The sequence below is a fragment of the Planococcus citri genome, chromosome 3, assembly GCF_950023065.1.
Source record: "Planococcus citri chromosome 3, ihPlaCitr1.1, whole genome shotgun sequence".
In the NCBI taxonomy this organism is placed as follows: domain Eukaryota; kingdom Metazoa; phylum Arthropoda; class Insecta; order Hemiptera; family Pseudococcidae; genus Planococcus; species Planococcus citri.
Genome location: NC_088679.1, coordinates 25,652,709 through 25,676,184, shown reverse-complemented (window position 1 = coordinate 25,676,184; position 23,476 = coordinate 25,652,709). Strand labels below are relative to the sequence as shown.

The following is a 23,476-nucleotide window of genomic DNA, read 5'->3' as shown; positions in this document are numbered from 1 at the left end:
AAAACCCTGTTGTTGGCCTAGATTTTAAAAATCACCTGTTTTTTTGCCAAAATTGTACAGAAGTTCATTTTTTTTTAAATTATAAAAAAGCCCAACTTTTGTCAAAATTGCCAAAAAAAAGTCCTGTTTTTTGCCAAAATTGTGAAAAACTACCTTTTTTCGACGTTATCAAAAAAGTCTTGATATTTTTTCCAGAAATGACCAAAACATTCTGTTGTGGCATCCAACATTTTGAAAATTCCTACGTCTGCTAAAATTATCCCAAAAAGTCCTTGTTATGTTTTTTGCCAGAATTGTCTGCAAAGTTCTGTTTTCACATAAATTGTCAAAAAAATCTTGTTTATGTCAAAATTGTAAATAAGTTCCTTTTTTGCCGAAATTACTAAAAAAAAACTCCCAACTTTTGTAACTATTGCCAAAAAAACTCTTGCTTTTGGCCGAAATGTTAAAAAAAATGATGTTGCCAAAATTGAAAAAAATTCCTGTTTTTGCCAAAATTATCTTGAAAAGTCCTGTTTTCTGCCAAATCATTGTCAAAATATATTTTTTTCGTAGTTTACAAAAATAAAAAAAAATGTTTTTTTGCCAAAATAAATAGGTAAAACTCAAATACCTTTCTTTAACAAGTTATCCAAGAAATTCTGTTTTATGCCGAAATGGCCAATAAAATCTTGTTGTTAGCCGAAATAGTGTGAAAGTACAGCTTTTGCAAAAATTGTCAAAAAGTCCGAAAGTTTGTCAGAATTTGTCTGTAGGTAGGTATATAAAATGCTGCTTTCCATTTTTAAAATCAATCTTCGTAATTTTATATTTTTCCTCTCGATTTCCTTTTCTATTCATTTTTTCTAGTTCATCTCTTTGAAAATAGAAAAATTCTGACCCGAAAAAATCACAACACAGGCATATTTTTTTCAGAATATTTAGTATATGTATTAAAGTACCTTCAAGAATACTAAAAAATTGATTTTTTCAAACGATTTGTCTATCTTGATGGACCACAATTTTGGTCGAAAATTTTCAAGTTAGTCAATTTTTATGGTTTGTAATTTCCATTGAAAAATATAAATTGTATCGGTTATTTTTGGAATCACGTTTTTTCATTCACTATCATCTAATTTTGAACCAATCAATGATCTAGAAGAAATTTTAGATGACTTTTTGTACAATTTAGGTTTTTTTTTCAAAGTTTTTGAATTTTGGTAAGACTTTATGGATTTGGAAAAAATTTTATAAACATTTTTGATAATTGAAATCAAAATTTGTATTTTCTGCAGCTATTAATTAATTGAGTTGAACTTTTGAACAATTTTTGGATAATTGTTCATTCTGGGTAAATTTTTGTAAGTTTGACTTGCGGTACTTTCATTTTGAAGGATTTTTTTCCACTAATTGTAAGCATTGTGGAAACGTGTTTAAATTGAAAATATAATGTGAGAATTGTAACTGAATTGCTCTGACCTCAATTTTAATTTTTTTTGGTATTTTTTAATTCACTGAGCTCACGATTAATTGAAATGATGTAAATAAATTATTTTTAGGAATAAATTAGTCATTTTCTTACACTCCTCTGTTTTTGAATGCTTTGGGTGTGGTTTAGATAACGCCGTCCTTTCAAGACAACAGTACTAACTCATCTCCAAAAATCTGTTTAGCTTTTACTTTTATCACCAATAGCACCTCTTGGAATCTGGAACAGATAGGATGCGGTGATGATGAGAAAAGCAAAGTAATCTTGAAACCTTCCATAAGGATCTCTACCCTTTTCCGCTACGCTTACCGTGCATCTTCAAAAGTAGTTTTCCAGAATGACGATAAGACATATACGAGACTAGCAAGTACCTTTTTTTAATTTTTGGTGAATTTTTAAAAATAAAACCTATGCCAAAAATGACAAAAAATTAACCAGAAAGCTTAAATTTGAGATAAAAGCTTTATTTTTGACTACTTTTCAAATTGATTGGAAACGGTTTCGGGGCATGTAGTGTAGTTCTAAAGCCTCTAGCAGATTTTTGAAACTTGAAATTTCCACAAAATTTTACCAAATGAACTTGGGGGAAACCGAAATTTACTCTGCGCCTTAATTTCAACATGCTAAGTCAATTGGAGGTGGTTTCAAGTCGTTCTAGAGTCTCTGGCGACCTTTTTGGAAATTCTCCATAAAATTTGCCAACGTCAACTTTCTCGAGATTTTTTGTTTCAACTGGCGTTATATTTTTGCAGAAGTTGATTACGAAGCCTTCTGGAGTGATTTCGAATTGCAGGAGAAAAGTCAACTTTTGCTGGAGGCTTCAGATCGGCTGGAAAAGTGGTAGAAATCGTTGGGGGGAGGGGGTTATTTTAATACATAAACCGTTGAGTATCAGATATTTATCTCAAAATTTACTTTTTTACGTAGAAAAACGATCCAATAGACTACCTAACTACCTATTTCCCCAATTTCAAAAATTCCGCAAAAATTCAAAGATCAATTTTGGCAGCTGAAAATTTGGTTCTGTAATCTGGGTGACATGCTTTCACAGTGAGCAAAATTCAAGTTTGATCATAGTTGACGAGTTGTAAACGTTTCTTTGTGACGAGTACACAACTTTCATCGATGGGGTTTCGTACTAACATATGTATAGGTATGTACTTACGTTTTTTATACCTACCAATTCAGTACAGTGAACATGTACATATTATCTATTCACGAATTACTCCCAACGTTATCAGAAATGCTACCTAAATTTATTTTATCATAATGACCGGAAATGAAAATGTTTCTATAATTTCATAATCTTATCGAGAATGAGTCTATTATCTATGACGTTCTATTGTGTTGTGCGCAAATTTATATTCTGCGAAACCACTCTACCTAATACCCAGCTCATCAATCCATCCGTGTAAATTACGATATGATAAGAATTGTTTTTCTCATCGATTCTACGAGCGCGAATTCGTGTTCTGCGGAAAGGAAATACTCTCCCTACCTCATTCAGTCCGCACCAAAATTCTAACAAACTGACCTGGAAAGCTGAAGTTTTGTGTGTAGGTACTTTATTTCAGATCCTCCAAATTGATTAGAAATCTGTTTCAAACAACTTTAAACATTTCTGAAATTGGAAAAAAATCAGAGAATAGGGACAGATTTAACTTCCTTATTCGGCCACACCCTTTCACTTTTTTCTAAAGAAAACAAACAAACAAAGGAAACAAAAAAAAACAATCGCTGGATTAAATTTTCAATTTGATCCTGCAGAAGAACAGTCTGAAAATTCAAGCACCAGCAATAGATTCAGATCAAAGATGGGACAGGAACCAAAGGGTATTCCCAGGTAAAATAAGCGAAATGACCCTGTTCCCAGATTTGTAAAGTTATAATGGATTATTGTTGGGTAGCTCCAAAAAAAAATTTGCGAGCAGAATTTCCGCCCCTCAACCCCCCCCCCCCGCCCTGCTTGGACAGTATAGCCAAAAAACACATTTTTGCGAGAAAAAAATTGATATCCATGAGTAGTGGGAAGAAAATTCTGGTATCACGCGAAATGTGTATGGGAAGCATGGGCCATTTAACACAATTTTTTTCAAAATTTTTCATCATAGTGGTGGGGTAAAATTGACAAAAGAAAACTATGAACCGCAACAGCTTCGGATTGAAGAGTTAATCACAAAAACTGTTTCCGCCAAAATATGTCTTTTTACAATCACAGTAGGTACTTTCTTTCTTCCAATCCATAGAATCAACATTTTTTCTTAAAAAGAATAAAATTTGCAAAAAATCCAAAAAAATACGCGTTTTTTACGTTTTTTTTAAATTGTGCGAAAAACACATAAAACAAAAAATGTTAAGCGTCAAATTTTACCAAAGTTGGCCAAAGTTTTAAAAATTCCCATTTTTGCCAATTATTAAAAAATCCTGACTGTTTGTAAAAATTGCCAAAAAAAGTCCGATTTTTTGCCAAATTTGTGGAAAACTACCTTTCTTTGACGTTATCAAAAAAGTCCTCATATTTTTTGCAGAAATGACCAAAACACTGTGTTAGCATCCAAAATTTTGAATATTCCTGCTTCTGCCAAAATTATCCTAAGATGTCTAAAATGTTCTGTTTTTGCCTAAATTGTCAAGAAAATCTCGTTTATGTCAAACTTGTAAATAAAAGTTCGTTTTTGTCAAAATTATCCTAAAAAGTTTTGTTTTTTGCCAAATCATTGTCAAAATTTATTTTTTTCGTGGTTTTCAAAAAAAAAAACTGTTTTTTTTTTGCCAAAATACCTACGTAAATAAAAGGCAAAGACCCATTTTTGACAAGTTATCCAAAAAATTCTGTATTATGCCAAAATAGTCTGAAAGTTCAGCTCTTGCAAAACTTGTCAACAAATCTTAACCTTTGTCAGAATTTGTGTATATAAAGTGCTGCTTTTCCATTTTTAAAATCAATCTTCGTAATTTTATACATTGATTTTTCAGACGATTTGTCCCTCCTGATGGGACAATTTTGGTCGAAAATTTTCAAGTTAGTCAATTTTTTATGGTTTGTAATTTCCATTGAAAAATATGAATTGTACAGGTTACTTTTGGAATCACGTTTTTTCATTCACTTTCATCTAATTTTGAACCAATCCATGATCTAAAACGAATTTTAACAGACTTTTTGTACAAGTTTGGGATTTTTTTCAAAGTTTTTGAATTTTGATAAAATTTATTGAACACGTGTGGGGGGAAAAGATTTTATAAAAATTTTTGAAAATTAAAATTATTCAAACTGAAATTTGTATTTTCTTCAATTACTGATTTTGAGTTAGACTTCTGAACAATTTTTGGATTTGTCCATTCTGGGTAATTTTTTGTATGTTTGACGGGCAGTATTTTCATTTTGAAGGGGTTTTCCACCAAGCATTGTAGAAACGTGTTTGAATTGAAAAGAACGTGAGAATTGTAACCGAATTGCTCTGACCTCAATTTGAATTTTTATGATATTTTTCAATTTAAAGAGCTCACAATTGAATGAAATGATGTAAATAAATAGTTTTCAAGAAAATAGTCATTTTCTTACACTTTCCTCTGTTTTTGAATGCTTTGGGTGTGGTTTAGATAACACCGTCCTTGCGTGTGTGTTTATCAGTAAAATGTTATAGATTGACTTCTGAAATATTATAATTTCGAGTAAATTTTCCATTATTAATTGTTCTGCGGCGCGATTTCATCGAATAATTAATACTTATATGGTGTAAAATATGATATCCTTCAAGTTACTAATGGTTTTAGCCACCTTGGGAGTGGCGTATTCTCAAAATGCCGTCGCTCCTGTACTGATATGGGGTAACCATCCCAGCATTGATAAAATGACATCGAATTTGGCAAAAGTCAGCTCCAATAATATCGAAGATTGGATCACGAAACCAGCAAGTGAAGATGAAGATACTCACGTATTGGTAGGTATCCTCGAAAGCCTCTCTTTGCCAGACTTGTTCAAGACGTATGGAGACGTAAGTGTGTTTTCAAATGTGCAAAGCTCCATGAGCAATAGCAAATACAAGAAAATTTTATTTCAAACGAATGTGCAATCAAAAAGAATGCATGATGCTTTTGATGAGTCGGTTTCTGGTGTACAGGACTTGGTTGCGACGAGTGATTCTATGAAAATACACGTCATTAAGATCGCTCCCAAAGGAGAAGATCTTTCTGAAACTTTGAAAATGTCCGATAATATAATGCATAAAGCTTGTAAGGAGCACGCCTCTTTATATAATTCATACATCTGCGTTATGACTGGTTCATCTGGTGCCGGTGGTGAGGAAACAGACCATGTTCGTATTGCTCGTTGCTTAAAACCACCACGGGTTGAACCACTATCTTCAAAATCGCCTCCGAATAGCTACTTTGTACCAGGATTCGTTTCAATAGACACGACAAGCAAACCCTTGTTTCAGTTTTTGGTTGGTAATCAATCGAAAGAGTATAATCTTACTAAAATTGACAAAGTAAGTATGTTTTATCCTATAATCAACTGGAATATTTCACAAATGCGTGTTAAATTATTATTTTTTTCATTTTTCAGCCCACCGAATCAAATAACACTTTAATCGTATATTTTCAAGACAAGGATAACTCATCTCCAAAAATCCGTTTAGCGTTTACCTTCATCAGTAATAGCACCTATTGGAGTCTGGAGCACATAGGGTACGGTGATGATGCCAAAAGCGAAGTAGTCTTGAAACCACCCGAAAAGATCTTTTCCTCTTCGGAGTACCCGACTTTCATTACACCTTCAAAAGTAGTTTTCCAGAATTATGATAAGACATACAACTTGACATTTTGTTCGTTACAGGTTGATTATGATGTTTTTTCATGATTTTTTTCTCCGATTAAAAAACAAATATCTTACCTACCTATCCAAAAGTACCCAATTTTAATCAAAATATATTTCCTAAGAGAATGCTCTAATACATCATCAAGATGTCATAGGTATTATTCTAACATCTGCAGATGTCCCCATTAGATATTACCTATCCTAAGTACATGATAAAAGTTGTAGATAAATTCATAATAAACGTTTCAATCAAACGAACACTTCATTTTGAAAATTTTTTTATTACACAATGATTCAACATCGAATACAAATCGTACACACATAAAAATTAAGTACAGATATGACATTTTCTGAATATAAACATTTAAAGGTATAATTAAAAAAGAACGATTAACATCTTGCTTTATAACAAAAAGAACAAAAAAAATCATCTTCGAATATAAAACTCGATAAAATAATTAACATAATCTCTTTCATTCTTCGCGATCCACACACACACATAGCATATTTTTAATATAATTTACCTAACCATATATAGGAAATGAAAGAGAATACAAAGGGAGGGGCAATGCAACAATCCTTGTTAATCATCCTTTATGTATTTGGAGAGAAAAAAAAATTGGTTAATTTTATAAATTAACATCGAATAAAAATACACACTGATACGCACTCACACATAATTAAAAAGTTACTTGTTAAATGCATTTCACGTACAAAAAAAAAATACATATAAAAATGTTAAGGTAAATCAAAAAAAAAAAATCGAGTACAAATATGTATATAAAATCAACGCGTACAAATAAGACCAAAATTTCGTACAAAAAAAATAATAAAAAAATTTTCTCGAACGCTAGTTATTTACATAATAAATTCAACTAAGTAAAACGCGTCTTGTTCGGGGAAACCCTTTTTTCTTTTTGCAAACTAGAGAACGACGACGACGTTTCTTAAAATACCTAAATTTTCAACCAACATATATTCGAACCCTTAAAACGATGTTTATTTAAATTCTCAATTAAATTATCTTTCCCTTTTTTTTTACTCGTCTGCTTTGTAAAGAGCGAATTTCACACTTTGATGAGAACAGCTACGCTAGTTAAGTTTTAAATTTCAAATTATCTTCGCATTATTTCTATATTTTGGTAAGAGATGAATTTCTTTTCATCTTTTGTATTATAGCAAACTAAATATTTAAATAATTTCAGTGTTTTCAAAACATTTTATAACCACTTTTTAAAAAAAAATAAATTTCAACGTAGAAAGCTCCTAAATTTGATGAGTTTTGAATTTTCTCGCATTAATTACTAGTTACAACTTTATTACTGAGTTTTAAAAGGAATTCAACACACAGAGAAAGGAATCTTACAACAAATTATCATCTTAACCACATTCGTTTTGCAAAGATTCGTCGAATACTTTGGATTTTTAAATTTGAACTCGAAGAAACTTTTCTACCCATGTCCTATGGCCTCAAATCCCTCAGTCCTATTTTGAAAAAAAGCAACGAAATGTTAATTTTTTATTTTGGTTTCTTTTTTAGCCATTCTTAGGATTTCTGTTCTATATACAAACATAGAACGAGCGATATGAATTCGCATAATTATTTTGATATTTTGTTTCAAATATTCTTTGAAGGAAAAAACAAACAAAAAAAAGTGAAATAATTGAATAAAACAACAAATACACCAGAATAATTAATCAAATGTGCATGCTCTGATTCGAAGTTTCAAATAAAAAACTTCATTAATATAAAAGGAAGAAAGGAATTCACAAAAAAAAAAAAAAAATTAGAATTGATCCATTTTTTCTAAAAGAGAACAAGTAATTAAAATTTTTATTTAATAATTTTCTGAAAATGTTTGACTCTGAATTTTCAACAAAAATGAACTAAAATTAGTTCCCAGAAAATGTTTGATCCAGCATTTGAATTCGTTCATTTCATTTAAAATGGTGTTTCAAATTCAATAATGATGAATTAATATTCAAGCTTTTTAAAAGAATGAAACAATTTTTTGAAAATGTTTGATGATTTTAAAACTGATTTTCAAACCGTAATAAATTTTAAAAAATTTTGCTAAAAAACAAAAAAAAACAATCAAGTAATTTCCTAAAAATGTGAAAATGTATAGTAATTTTTCAAAATGAAAATCAATCTTGTTCAAAAAGAAATGATTAAATAATTCCCAGAACATTTTCAACAATTTTTATTTGTTAATTTGTTTTACTAATCTTTCAATAGTAATGAATTAAAATCAAAAAAGTTAATTTCAGATAATTCTCTGAAAAAGTTTGATATATATTTTTTTTTCAAACTGATTTTCATCCAACAGTATTAAATTGAAATAAATTTCGCTAAAAAATCAATTCTCTTTTAACAGCAAATAATTAATTTCGTTTAAAAAAATAATTCCCAGAAAATTTTTTAGATTTGTTATTCTTTCATTTTTTTTTTTTTTTTTTACATATCTTTCAAAGTTTTAAGAATTCAATTTTGTTCCAAAATTCATTCACTCAAAAAAATTTATAAGTTGATCACAAGTAATTTTCTGAAAATGTTTGACAATTTGTTCATTTTATTTTCATTTTTTTTTTACTAATTTTTCAACAAATATGAATGAAAATCAATTTTTTTTTCAGAAAAAGTTGATTGAACAATTCTCTCAAAATGCTTGACAATTTTTTTCAAAATGATTTTTCAACAGTATAAAATCAATTCGTTCATTTCGTTTTCTAATAATGTTTCAAGAAGATCAATTTGTTCAAAAAAAATTAATTGCAAATAATTCTCTAAAAATGTTCGACAATTTTTTTTCATTTTTTTTTTTTTAACCTACTGATTTGTCCAAAAACCATAAATAGAAAAATTAATTGAATAATTTTCTGAAAATGTCAGATAATTATTAAAAATGTTTTTTCAACAGCATAAAATCAATTTTGTTTAAAGAAAAATTGATTAAAACATTCTTACTTACTTACTAAATTTTATACAAGTTTCATTTGCCCATATTTTTTTTACTGATTTTTCATTTTGTTCAGAAAAAAAATGATAATAAATTGAGTAATTCTTAAAAAAAAAAATGTTTAATTACTTTTATTCGTTCCTTCTTTTTTACTGGCGTTTCAATAGTTATGAATTGAAATCAAGCATCATATTTTGTACTTTATGAAATGAGGAGGGATAAAGGAGGAAATAAAAAGAATGTATGGATCAGTCTTATCTAAAAATTTGAATGTTATTTTTTAAAACAAATTATTGGAGAGAAACTGATCAAATAAATGCATAATTTTTCTGCTCGAATTAAAATGAATAAAAGATTTATTTCCAAACCAAAAAAATGTCACCTAAAATTTCAATCTTTTTAGTTGAAAAATTCATTTCAAATTCAACATATCTGATGTAAATTTCTTCCACTTTCACTTGGTGAATCTTTCCAAAATTGAAATCAGAACGTTACAAAATTCATCATAATCATTATTCCAAATTTCAATAAAAATAGGACCAACTTTTTAAAAAAACCTGTTGATACAAAACTTTCAACTTCAACGAGTTCCTTTTCTATTTTTTTTTTTTTTCAACTGAAACCCTCAAAAGTGAAATTCACCTCCAATTTTTCTCACATTAAAAAAAAAAATCCTCACAAATACATATTTTAAAATTATTCAACTCTCGATAATTTCTAAAACATTCTCAAAAAACCAATTTCCCTCCCTCTAATCTTCATAAAAAAAATAAACCAAACCCATCCGAGCTCTACTCAAAACCCAATCAAGAAACGTCGCCAAATCTCATCGTGTTTCACAAAACCATCGCGTACGTATAAAAAAAAATAATAAATTAAAAAAAAAACAACAAACAAACAAACGAAAACGAAAATTACATAGAAAAGCGATTATATAAATATTTCGTTTATATTGCACTCATAATATAATAAATAATACAAACTGTACAAAATAACAAACATATACAAATAAGAAGATATATAGAGAGGAAAGAAAAATATCCGATAAAAATAATAATAAAAAGACAGGAACGAAACGAAAAAAAATTAACAAAAAAATATACAACATAATACGACAAAAATCATACACGTTACAATCATAATAATTGGGGAGAAATAAAAGAAAACGAAAATGAAAATGAGACAGAAATAAAAACCATAATAAAGCTAAACGAAATTTAGGAATATAATGATTGTTTGTAGTATTTTATATAATTTCGTTTCATTATAGTATTAGAAGAAGAAATACGAGACAAAACATGGTAAAATAATAATAAATAATCAATCGAGAAGAATTATTAAATCTGATACGTAATATTGTTTAGGCTCTTGAAAGGAGAGAATCGGTTCATCTAAAATGGAAAAAATGACGTAGTATTTTAAAAGTATACAGAGTTATCACATTAAAATACAATAATGTGTTTCGATATCACACTGTTTAAATCACCGTATTAAAACGAAAAAAAAAATTACAATATTGGCTGAGAAATTATACAGTATATAATAAATACAATAAAATACTATTAGAGGTGAAATCGTTTTTTTAAAAAATAATTTACTAAATTAAATAGGTAGAATTATTTTTTTTTGGTAAATATTCTGGAATGTTTACAGTAAACACAAGACCACTAATGGGAATTTTTCGGCAGCATAAAAATTTATAATTAGTATTTTTCTACGTAATGCCACACATATATTGAAAATAAAAAATTCATATTATTACATCGAGCAAGGAGTTATTATTTTTCAAATAAAACAAAAAACAAGCCGGAATATTACTCGATATAAAAAAATAATAATAATGAAAAAAGAAATAAAAAAAACGTTCTATAAAATAATATCGCACCTTATTTACACATTATATAGGCTAAGGTACACGTTAAATATTGTATTTTCGTATTTATGACTAGGATCAGACAAATTACACAGTACAAATAAACGCTCGCTTAATTCTTCGCCTTTGTTTATTCAAAATACTCGCAAAGGTCAACGCGTAGTGTTATCAGAGCAAGTACACACACAATATTCCATGCCAGAGCCGTAGCTAGAATTCCAAACTGTATAATAAATACCTATTAAAATATTATTGCGAAAATCAACACGAATATTAAAACGAATAAGAAGAAGAAAAAAACCATAAAATGAAAATAAAAAAAAATAAAAAAAATCTACACAGACCGTACACATATTTCCAGTACTTGCTGAGATCGAAGAATCTGATCGGATCTACGAAAAAAAGGGTAGCCTTACAGGCACAATGAAACAAATCACCGGCAAGGTAATTCACTGGGATAAACCGTGTGATTTATTGGCGACAAAATTACTCTCAAAGCTAATCCGTTCGAAGGTGGATTTTGATCAAACCAAGCTAGAAATTCTGCGACAATTCGGCGTGTAAAATTACTGTAAATAAAGAAATTATCATCGCGTACGCGTGTATTATTTTTATACAACAATATGCGAACGTTGTAACGGTTTCTATGGTGAAAATTCGACAATATCGTAATTTAATTTACCTATATTTTTTTTCTATCATCGGCTTACTTGATGGAAACAGTCGCGACTTTTCATTTTTTTATTTCGCTTTTAAATTAAACTCGTTTCACACAGATGAGAAGAAAATAATAAATAAGAATGACGAATCGAGAGAAGCGACTAACAAACGAGATATAATTTCGCGTTTTCGCTTTTTCCATTTTTCTTCGTTTAATTCGTTTCTTCTTTTTATTTATTAGCGCGACGTAAATTAAATCTAATTTTTTATTATTAACATCAAACTGAATTTTTTTTCTTCGCCTTTTTTCTTCAAATTTAATGAATTAATTTTAAATACAACAGAAGAACACAGAAGACAGGAGAAGTAGAGTACCTGCCTAAGAAATATGCGTATAATGGGAATAAAATGATGAAAATTTCGAGGTTTTTCAAAAACGAAATGATAGTGATAGGAATTAGGAACTTAGGGAGGTACCCATTTATTATAGGTATTTATTATAGCACAAAGAGACGATCACAGACACTAAAAGATGCATCCGAGCTGCGTTTAGAATTTATAGAAATGAGATCTTGTGTTGTGAGTTTTATAAACTTTTCTTACTCTTCTTGCAGCGTAAATAGAACATATTTTTTCTCTTTCATCCTTGATCCAGAGATCGAACAAGTATCCTTCATTCGGACTTCCTGCTCTAAAAAATATAAAATATCAAGATGGTATTTTTCGATGTGATTTTTTTTTTAAAGAATGTTTCGAGAAATATTCATCGATCTTTTCATAGTTTGAAGATTGGTGAAGAAATATGACGATTTTTTTTTTCAAATTTTTAGAACAAATAAGGTGATTATTTCGATCATTTCGTAAAAACTTACAATTTTTACATCAGAAATGAGATTTTTTACTTTTTACATAGTCATGACCATCGACAGACAAAACAGGTCCAGAACAAATATCATTTTGGCCCCTTGCATAAAAAATCAACTCCTGGGAAAATCATTACAATTCATTTAGAAACTTTTCAAAATGAATTTAAATTAAAAATTTTTGGTAAATTTTGAAAGTTGAGCTCATCAGATGTTTTGAAATACTTTTTATTTGATTGATTTTTATTTGTTTATTTGTCGGGGGAGGGGGGTTGAGATCACGTTGAATCAACATTTTTTCTAATCAAAGAATTTTAAGGTCAAAATTTTCCAAATTTATAGAAGATTAAATGAAATTCAGAAAAGAATTATTTTTGGAAAATAAAAAGTTTGAAAATAGGTATTTTGAAAATTGAGTAAGTAACTTACTGAACACATTTTACAATTTTTTATTTGATATTTTTTTAGTTGCGCGGGGGGGGGGGGAGAAAGTCAACATTACTTGGCCAACATTTTTTTTAATCACAAAAATTTTAGGTCATAATTTTGCAAGTTTGAAAAAATTAACTCTAGGGAAAATCATTACAATTTATTTAGAAAATTGGAAAATGAATTTTAATTACATTTTTTTGGAAAATTTTGAAAGTTGAGCACATTAGATGTTTGAAATACTTTTTATTTTTTTGGGTGGAAGGGAGGAGGGAGGAAGGGGTCGATATTACTTCAAGCGAACATTTTTTCTAATCAAAGAATTTTAAGGTCAAAATTTTCCAAATGTACCTACAGAAGATTGAATGAAGAAAAACTCATTATTCAGAAAAGATGGAGAAAAATCAAATGTTTAATAATTTTAAAATGAAAACAAAGAATTTTTGGCAAAAAAAAAGTTTGAAAATAAGTATTTTGAAAATTAAATAAGATAACTTACTGAACACATTTTCCAAATATTTATTTGATATTTTTCCAGTGTTTGGAAGGGGGGGGGGGTCAACATTACTTGATCAACATTTTTTTTTCATCACAAACATTTTAGGTCAAAATTTTCCTAAAATGTTTGTAAATTTGAAAAGGACAAAATGTAGAAAAATTTACAATCCTGAAAAGAGGAAAAATTCAATATTTAATTTTAAAATAAAAAAAAACTTTTTGGCGATTCTGTCAAAAAAAATCTAAAAGTTGATCACTGAACACATTTTAAAATATTTGATTTTTTCAAGGGGGAAAGGGGGTGCGCCAATATTACATTAAGTCATAATTTCTTTTGATCAAGTAATTTTCGGATCGAAATTTTTCAAATATGAAGTGCACTAAATGAAGAAAAATTTACAATTCTGAAATTTATTTTTGTTCAAATATTTGGCAAAAATGTTGTAACGTTTGTAGTTTAACAACACATTACAAGCAAAAAAAAAGTTTGTAAATTTCAATTTCCAAGCATAAAAAAATAATTAAAAATTTGACACAAAAGTTTCTGATTTTTGAAATCAAAATAAATAAATTTAAAAAAATCAAATATGTACTTATCAAAGTTTATATTACTCATTTTTTATTTTTGAATATTTTTAGAGAGTAAAACAAGTTTTCAAATCAAAAAGTTTTTCCACAAAATTGTTTTCAAGTTTCAAAACCACAAAAAAAAGTTGAAAATGTTTGAGAAAATTTAGAAACAATAACATATTTTTATTTTGGAATTATAAAATTTGTAAAATTTCAACACAAATACTTCCCAATTGGAAAAAAATTTCTCATTTTGTTGAAGAAAAAAAATCATCTAAATTACTGCAACTTGAAAATTGATTACAAACACAAATCAATTTTTTAGATTCGCTATCTTTTCATAAATAATTATTTGATTAAATAGGTAAGTACATACATATATTTTTTTAAAACATAAATCGAAATAAGTATTCAATTTTTTATCCGATGACTTTCAAAGCTGGTACAAAAGTTCAAGATAAAAATGGAAGCAAATTCAAATCTTTCAAATTTCAAAACCATTTAAACTAAATTTTTTCATTTATAATTTCTTTTTTTTTGTAATTTTATTGTCTTTAAATACAATTTATATTTTCATTTCATTATTTTCGATAGATTCTTGAAATTTTTCTGTATTTTTTCAATCCTCAAATTGAAAAAAAAATTTTAAACATGTTTTTCATCATTTTTCAAAAACTTTTCTCGAAAAATAGTCATATTTCTTCACTATTCAAACATTTATCCGTCAATAACAAAAGCCTGATCACTTCTCTCGTCATCCCTCCCCTCCTTCTGATATCCAGCCATCAAATTCTAATCCACATCCTCTGAAATGCTTTCGTCCTCGCCATCACAGCCTTACCGCAACAAGTACTGGCCGCCGAAATTCTATAAGGTAACTTCCATTTAAATACAATAAAATCGTAAATTCTAAATAAATTCTGGAATGTGTACAAAAAAAAAAAAAAATACGAAAAAAAAAGAAAGAAAGAAAACGAAAACAAAACAAAATAAAGAGAAAAAAATTTACAACTAAGCTGCCTATTTATATTAAAAGGAACGCTTTTGCTTTCGCTTTTACACACCTTCGCCTCATTATTTTTGGTTTTTCACTTTCACACACATAGATCTCCAAAATAAAAAAAAAGCAATTCACTCGCATATCTAATTTCGTTTCGAAAACAAAATTGTCATCGCAGCTAAAGCCGAACTATTAAATAAACAGCCATCACACAAACAAATAAAATAACACACCCATAAACAAAACTGAGAAAAAAAAATACTTAACCAATCGCATAATTAATACGTACGATAAACGTACTTGTAGATATATGCGATAATTTTATAACAACAATACTACTAAACGGCAAACACATCAAAACCCTCTATCTAAAAATACATCTACGCGACATTAAAAATTCAAAATTTCGTAAAGAAAGGCCACTCATCCGTAAAAAAAAATTACCCCCCTACCCTTCCTTCCCGCAATTTAAAAAAAAGAAGCGCAGCAACTCGAATGCATCAAAAAAATGAAAAATAAAAAAATAAAATAAATAATAATAAAAAAAAAGACTACGTAAAAAACAAGTACACGATCGATTGATCGATCAATCAGTCGTCGTAGTCGTCGTTTCGTCTTGGATCATTTAGTATATCGCTCTTACATCTCAGCATCGTCGCTATTGGGCGAGCTTCCGGTCAAGTTGCAATTGAGCAATACTTGATCGTAGACGTTGGTGGCCATATATCAAAGATTCGGATCGGCTACCATTATATTGTGTACTTGCTCCAACTTATACGCTAACCTTTGCTTCTGCGAGAATTCGTCTTCTTCTAAGGTGACCATGAGTTGTTCGTTATATTTCACAGCATACATGTATAATTCGTAAAGCGACGAGTTGGTGTTGAATTCGGTGGCGTGCAGACGCGATTCTTCGGCTAGCATCGCGTTCATGTCTTGATCTGAGATGGCAGGCATGATTTTGATATCGGAGTAATACCGTTCGACCCATTCTTTGTAGACAGGTATGTCTTTGGCGTAGAGCAGCTTCGAGCTGGGCGAATCTTTACCTAGCCTGTGATCCGACGTCGAACACGAATCCATGAAAGTTTGGGCTACGACACTCAGGCACGAGTCGACGATATTCGATTTGTGAATATCGAATACGAAATTCGGGTTCTTGATTAAATTCACCCAGAACCGTAGCGGGAGGCTGTTGCTTTTCCACGTATGGACGACCTCGGGATCGGTGATACCGTGTTGGAGGGCTTGGTCGTCTAGGAAATCGAACATGTATTTGATGGCGAGTGGAAGAGCGCTGCCACGATGAGCTGTACTGAATATCGTCTCGAATAAGTCGTCGACGAACTTTTGCAGGGTGCCTTTGGTGGCTAGTAATCTCGTTAGGTAGATCTCCGAGACCATTTTATTGCTACGGTCGCCTTCTTTGTGGTTATCGTTGGAATCGTGATGTTTGACTAAATGCCACGCTTTGTAGCCGCCATCGTTGTCTTGGGTGAGCGGCGACGTTGTCCTGGCATAAGGCGGACTGGCTGTGTTGTATTTAGCCAAGTTGAGCGTTTCGTATTTATGCAGTTTTTCCATTTTATCGGCCGATAGAATGGATAAGTTGTAATTGGAGGATTGTTTAACGGAGACGAGATTGAGTAAGCCGCCGTCTGGCACTCGGTAATGATTCAGCGTGTTTTTCTTCTTCCATTCGCCTTCGATTTTGGATGTCGAGTCGTCATCGTACAAGATCAGTCTGCCGGACATTCCGGTCCTCCATTCGACATCCAATTCGGACGGTCTGGGTCGCTGGCTGTAGCTGGTAGCTCTGTAGATGGTATCGAGAGCTTTTTCCTTAACTTGTGAGATGGTATCGCAGTCTAGCACTTTCACAGGAACGTTTTCGGTATTCGGATCGAGTCCGGTAACGAAGGCAGTCTGCTGGGAGATACTCACGTACACGGTCATCGCTCGGTAATCGATCGATTGCCGGATGAGTTTCTCTTCGCTGAGCGAGTAACGCGCCTCGGAGGTGATCGAATCGACCGGACCTTTGTTCACTTGCTGTTTGATGGCTCGAAACAGCATGTACAACGGTTCGCCGGCGCATTCTCGCAGGAACTTGTATAACAGGAAGGTGAACCAGGCCGAGAGCATTTTCTCAGCGACGCTTTCGGTTCGCCGGAGCAGCAGCTTTGGATGGCTTTTGCCTTCGATGCATTTCTCAATCAATTCGGCCAGTAGTGTTTTCAGAATATCCGTACAGTATTCCATTCTACTCTGCAACGTGATCATAATCATGGCGGCTACGTTGACGCGATCTTTCATCGAAAAGTAACGATTGCTTTCCAGCGTGCGGATAAACAGCAACAGGAATGTTTTATTCATGACTAATTGACCGAATAACCTGAGACCTTTTTCTTTCCTGATCAGCTCTGGTTTTTCGCGTTGAATGATCGAGTGGTCTTCTAAACTTGGGAACAGGATTTTCATCGAGTATGCTCGATAGTCTAGGAACGGAATACCGCCGGAGGTGATATCGGATGTTAAATCGGTCATCTCGGTTTGCAATTCGGCGAACGCTTCTTTACATTCAGCAGCTACGCGTAACTCTAGGATATCCATTTGTTCTTGCATGTTCTTCAGTACTCTAGAGCTTTCGGTGGATTTCCTTCGGTACGCGATTAAGAAAGCGATGAAGACTAATATCAGTACCGAGATACCGACAACGCCGCCGTAAATGGTGGTCTTGGTTAACGGGCTGGTTTGAGCTAAATTCGACGAGTAGCTCAATCTGCCGATAGTCTGGCGGAAATTCTGACCGATTGAGACGATCACCTCGGGCGGATCGAGGGCATTTAGCTCGAAATCCGATCCGTTGTTGTATCCAGCCGGTTGAGTCTCCGGTGGACGGCAGGTTAGCTGTTGTCTAGATAGTGACGTCACGTTACAGTTGCTTTTGCCGATTTGGACGACGACGTCGGATTCGTGACAGGCTCGATCGATGTTCTGACCGTTGATGGTGAGGTAGTCGCTTTTATAGTGTTTGATCGAGTCTGGGAAGTAGTCGAAAATCGGATTCGGGTACAGAGTGAACGGAGGGTAACCTTTATTCATCGATATGTTTTGTACGCTCGATACGTCGTCCATTTTGAAACCGTAGTCGAGATATTTAGGATTTTCGGCGTCGATAGAGGAGCTATTTATATCCGGAATGTACGGCGATAAGCAGGTCATCAACGAATTACTGTGTACTTCGCATTCGCTGTAGTATCGTTTGGTTCGATTCTCGTTGTACACGTAGAAGAGTGGTTTCTGTATCGAGAGCAGATTCTTACCGGAGACTGAGATCTTAATGCCTCCGGCTGGTATACCTTTGGGTACTTTGCCCAGACTGTTGACACCCGATTCTAAGCTTTCGATGGTCGGATCGTCGGTATACTCGTAGAGATCTTTTTCGTACAGACGATTACCGCCTTGATCGAATTTCACTGTAACTTTGCCTTCGCGTTGTTTATTCGATGCGCTGGTAATGCACTTGGTTTCGGTCGAGTCGTTGGCGAATACTTTGCACGGTAGTTCGTCGATGAACACTTCGATCAGACTGCCAGCGTTCATGTATTTCCCTTTGACTGTCAGTTCAGTGCCACCTGATCTGGGACCGTGCTTAGGGAATATGTCTTCGATTTTCGGATCAACGAACGTGAACTTTTGTTTAGACTCGCCTCGGAAATTCTCCACTTTGACCATGACCGGACCAGAACGTAACTCGGTCGTACCAGGACCATCTACTTTGCAGACAATCTCCCTGGTCGGTTTGTACAGATGTTTATAAGGCTCGCAAGGTATCCCAGCGACGGTAATACCGCTATAGACGTCTTCGTACGTCCTACCCAGATTGATACCTTGTATGGTAACATTGGTGCCGCCTTCCCACGGACCTAACTGCGGTCGGAAATTTATAATGGACGGATTAGGGCAGGTATGATTCTGATCCAGCCATCCGCCGGATCCGCTATCGCACTGGCTCATGATCTCGCACCGTTCGGTGCTCTGGCACCATCCGCAGCCGTATTTCTTCTCCAGCGCCAAGCACATACCGCAATTATCGGCCATATCGCGACACCTGTATATTACGACGTGGATATCATCCGGATTATCGAGCGGTTTCGAGCCACCCCAGATGACGGCGAAGGTGGCTGTCATATTGGGACCACGCTGAGTGTACGCGAATTCCATCTGTTCGCAGTAGATAGTGTCGCCGATTAGATCGGCGTTCACGCTGGTAACTCGTCCTTCAATGTTGAACTGGCACAGGAATCTGGTCTGCACGATGAATTGGCCGATGATATGGATCTTAACGCGGATACTCTTCTTGGTACCGGCCGGAACGAGGATCTCGGTCGAACCATCGCTGGTAGCGTTGATGGTCGGACAGAACGTAGGCCCGCTACGGTAACTAGGACCACCTCGGTTCACTCCCGTCACCAGGATATCGTTGCGGCAATTCTCAGCAGTATCGTGCGTACATCGATGCCCATCCACGCACCAGTCGCAAGGGAACATTGAAGATACGCAGGGTGTACACGACGTGTAGGTATTGCAGTCGAAAAAGGTGAAGTTGGTATCGACGAATTCCGGATTATTGGTCGTCTTGACCGAGAGCTTGGCGGTGAAATGATGATGACCCGGAGGTATCGACGGTAACAGATCTGTCCTGGGAGTGGTGCAATTCACGCCGAAATTATTTCTAGTCGCGTTCGTCACCAGTACCTTATCCATGATGGTAAACACGCAAAGGAACTGGCCCGTCAACGGAGGCAGATTATCAATGGTCAATTCGAGAGTTCGAGCTGTGGTTCGTTGCAGTTCTTTCGGCGTTACGCTGGTGATCGACGTACACCTTCCAGTCTTATAAGGGATCCAAGACAGAGCATCGTTAGCCGCATCTTGGCAATTGCTTCTCAAACTGCATTTATTCTCCAACGAACACCATCCGCAATATGGGTCTTTGGCAGTCAAACAATCCCAACACGTTTCGTATTTACTGCAATCCTGCACCTTGATCTTGGTCAGTTTACGTTCGGTCATCACGTACAAATAATTCATGGTCGAATCGAACAACAAATCGGAGTTCACTGGAGACCCTTCGTCGATGGTTAAGTCAGCGTATTCCAAAGCAGTGGCCGAATTTTCAACCACCACCTTCTTCAAATGACCGGTATTGGTGCCAATAAAGACAACGGTGTAGTCGCCGGTCGACGTAGCAGCTACGGAAGTCAGCAACGTGTTGAATGTGATCACAGGTACCGCTGGTACGGGGATTTCGCCTCCCAGAGGCGTATTGACATCGAGACCGCAGAAATCCTCGTTGATGGTTTGAATTTTGGTCTGAATACATTCGTGACTAGATAGAATGAAATCCAACCCTCTGGATCCCTTGCCGCTGAAGCAGTTGTTGATATTCTGTATGAATTTACGTTTGATCGCGTTCAACGAGTAAATACACAAGGCGCTGTGTTTACTAGGCTTGTTGGACTTATCACCTTCGGGTGTTTCGCTCTGGGCGAATATCACAAACAGAACGTCGTCTTGGGGACGATTGCCTAGCGACGTTGCCAACTCGGAACCGGGTTTGCCGACGAACGCAGCCTGAGCTAAATTATACAGTCTGCCTCCTTCGCCTATACACTCGATCGGAATCTCCGTGTACGAATAGTAGTCTTTATCCTCGTGGCAAATACGGATCAGCTTCGATATATAAGGCGACGTCTGCACCGACGATTTCATCTGCGTCGTCAAAAAATAACTAAACGAGCCCGAACTGAACCCGTAAACGTAGTTGATGATATACCGCTCTCTGGATAAATTATTCACCGATACTCTGGTGCCTGTGGTAACACCTTGCTCGGCAATCGCCAGCATACGATTGCTTTCCAAACTTCGGCTCGCCACCGCCGGAACCTCCGATCTATAGGCCGAATTGCCCGTATAAGTAACTCCGACATACAGAACGAAAGAAGGCGAAGACGGTTTGACCGGACCAGGCGCGATGAAAGCCACCGTCGAAGCTGTCGCATTATTGGCAACGACCGGTTCCAGCACCACGGCCAATATATCGGATATGTTTTTGATATTGTGCACCTTGCATAAGCCTTGTAGTACGCTGCCGCAGGAGATAAGTCGCGGATTCGTGTAATCGATCACCAAAGCTTTGTTGTAATTATCGGTGGATTTTTTCGCCGTATCGTGCGGACAGTCTAGGACCGAGCATTCGGGCGAATCGAACTCCGGACCGGTGGTATGGTTGACGACTAGATCCAAATTGCGCGACAACTGGTACAGGCGATTGACCGCGCCGATGAATACCCATCCTCGATCTTTATCCACTACCAGGTGATTAAACTTGATCGTTCCGTGCTCGTCGGAAAATACTTTGAAGTCGTCCGATGGCGTGGACGACGATTGGGCCAGTCGCGGACTGCCTCCCAATAGCACCAGTAGAACGCATGATAACGAGAAGGCCAACGAAGTAGCCGAGCTTTTATCGCCGAAATACATTCTAACATTTCAATATTAAATTCGTTCGGTAGGATGGTGGGTCATCGTCGTTCTACGAGCAATACGAATTTCCAAACGGTCGGTCTCGAGATATGGACAGCGATGTTGGCGATTGACTCGAAGTGGTTGTTGATGCAACACTGCGTCGAACGTGGCGGACACTATCTGAATATCATCGTTGTCTATTTTTATGGACAGCCTGAGGTTACGATTTCAGTTACGGGTATATTTCAAGATTAGAGATGCACCTGGAACAAATGAAAAAATAAAACACCAATTAGTTTATTTAATATGTAGCTCGATTAAAGTTAGACATAATGAGAAAAATTATCACAAAAAAATAGCAAGTGCAGAGATAATTTTACGTTTAATATTGACATGATAATTGAAAGCCACTCGTGATTTTTTTGAAGAAGCCCAAAATTGGGTCATGATTTTTGGGGTTTTAGAAAAATTGCTATAAGACCTGTCAAATGGGTTAAAATATATCGATAAATTCACGTACTTCGACAAATTATTTTTTTTTTACCATTCTCAAAGAATTTTAAGTTCAATGCTCGGGTAATGATTTTTGTGGTTTTTGAAAAACGTGTTACGGGATTCACCAAACCACATTAGATACAAAATCGCAATGAATTCAAAAATTTTCCATCAACTAAAATTTCGCAAAAAAATTCTAGCCCCAGCTTGAGTAATGATTTTTGCAAATTTGGAAACTGTGCTATGTAGTACTTACTCCATCAAAAATAGACTGAAATTTCTCGAAAAATTCCACATTAGATCACTTCTGAAAAATTTTGAGCTCAAGTTTGTGTCATGATTTTTGCATATTCTGGAAATGTGCCACGTAACCCTACCAAATTTGGATTAAAATATCGCGGAAATTCAAAAATATTTCAACGAAAACGTTTTGAAGCATTTTGGGCTCAAAATTGGGTCATGATCTCGTGATTTTTTGAAATTCTTGGAAAGGTAGCGAATGCCCCATCGAGATGACCTTCAATTTCACGAGAAATTCGAGCATTTTGATGAAATTTTTTTAGATCATTATTGAAAAATTTTGAGCTCGAATTTGGGCTCTGACTCTCGAGACAATATTTTGACACAGACGTTCTTAATCATTTTTTTTTTCAAAATTTTGAGTCCAAAATTCGAACATGATCAATGAGGAATTTTCAAAAAAGGTGTCACGTGACCTATCGAAGTAGGTTGTCGTTTCGCAATTAATTCAAAAATTTCCATCAAAACTTTTTTTTTAGCATTTTTGAAAAATTTCAAGCCCCAAAATTGGGTCACGATTTTGATATTCTTGAAAAAGTAGCATATGACCAATCGAAATGGGTTTAAATTTCTCAAAAACTTTGAAAACTTTCATCAAAACTTTTTTTGGACACTTTTAAGGAATTTTGAATTCAAGCAAGGGTCATCACTGTCATCAGGGTCATGATTTATTTTGGGAATTTTGAAAAACGTTAGGCATTTGACTTTTAGCAATTGTCGTGATTTTTGGGATTTTTGAAAAAAAATCGGCATTTGACTTATGGAAATAGCCGCCAATTTAACGACAAATTGAAAAATTTCTATCAAAACTTTTTTTGGCTCTTTTTGAAAAATTTTGAGCTCAAAATGAGAAGCTGATTTTCAAGATTTTTGAAATGAAAACTTGTTTCCTAAAATGGATTATAATTTCTGGAGGAAATTAAAAACTTTTATTAAAACTTATTTTTGGGATTTTTGAAAAATTTTAGATTTTTATTTAGTTGACTTTTGAAAACCAATGGAGAAGG

General features: G+C 33.8%; 2 protein-coding genes across 2 annotated transcripts in view; one reads left to right on the top strand and one right to left on the bottom strand.

Moving 5' to 3' along the window:
* The first annotated feature begins 5,052 nt into the window (after positions 1-5,052).
* Positions 5,053-6,545, top strand: LOC135841090 (uncharacterized). The gene is made up of 2 exons (XM_065357890.1): positions 5,053-5,958; positions 6,036-6,545. Exons 1-2 carry the CDS (start codon positions 5,212-5,214, stop codon positions 6,327-6,329), a joined length of 1,041 nt encoding a protein of 346 aa, XP_065213962.1. The 5' UTR covers positions 5,053-5,211; the 3' UTR covers positions 6,330-6,545.
* Positions 6,546-6,548: 3 nt separating this feature from the next.
* The window catches only part of PlexA (plexin A), a 34,723-nt gene continuing 17,795 nt past the window's right edge, over positions 6,549-23,476 (bottom strand). Inside the window, exon 2 of the mRNA XM_065357887.1 lies at positions 6,549-21,937. Coding sequence (XP_065213959.1) covers positions 15,867-21,689 — 5,823 coding nt within the window. The 5' untranslated portion in view covers positions 21,690-21,937 and the 3' untranslated portion in view covers positions 6,549-15,866. The remainder of the gene's footprint in view (positions 21,938-23,476) is intronic.

Bases quoted from the DNA above. Each gene is read 5' to 3' on its own strand.
- LOC135841090 (XM_065357890.1), top strand. From the start codon at position 5,212: ATGATATCCTTCAAGTTACTAATGGTTTTAGCCACCTTGGGAGTGGCG. The intron at 5,959-6,035 runs GTAAGTATGTTT...TTCATTTTTCAG, and splicing joins ATCTTACTAAAATTGACAAA to CCCACCGAATCAAATAACAC.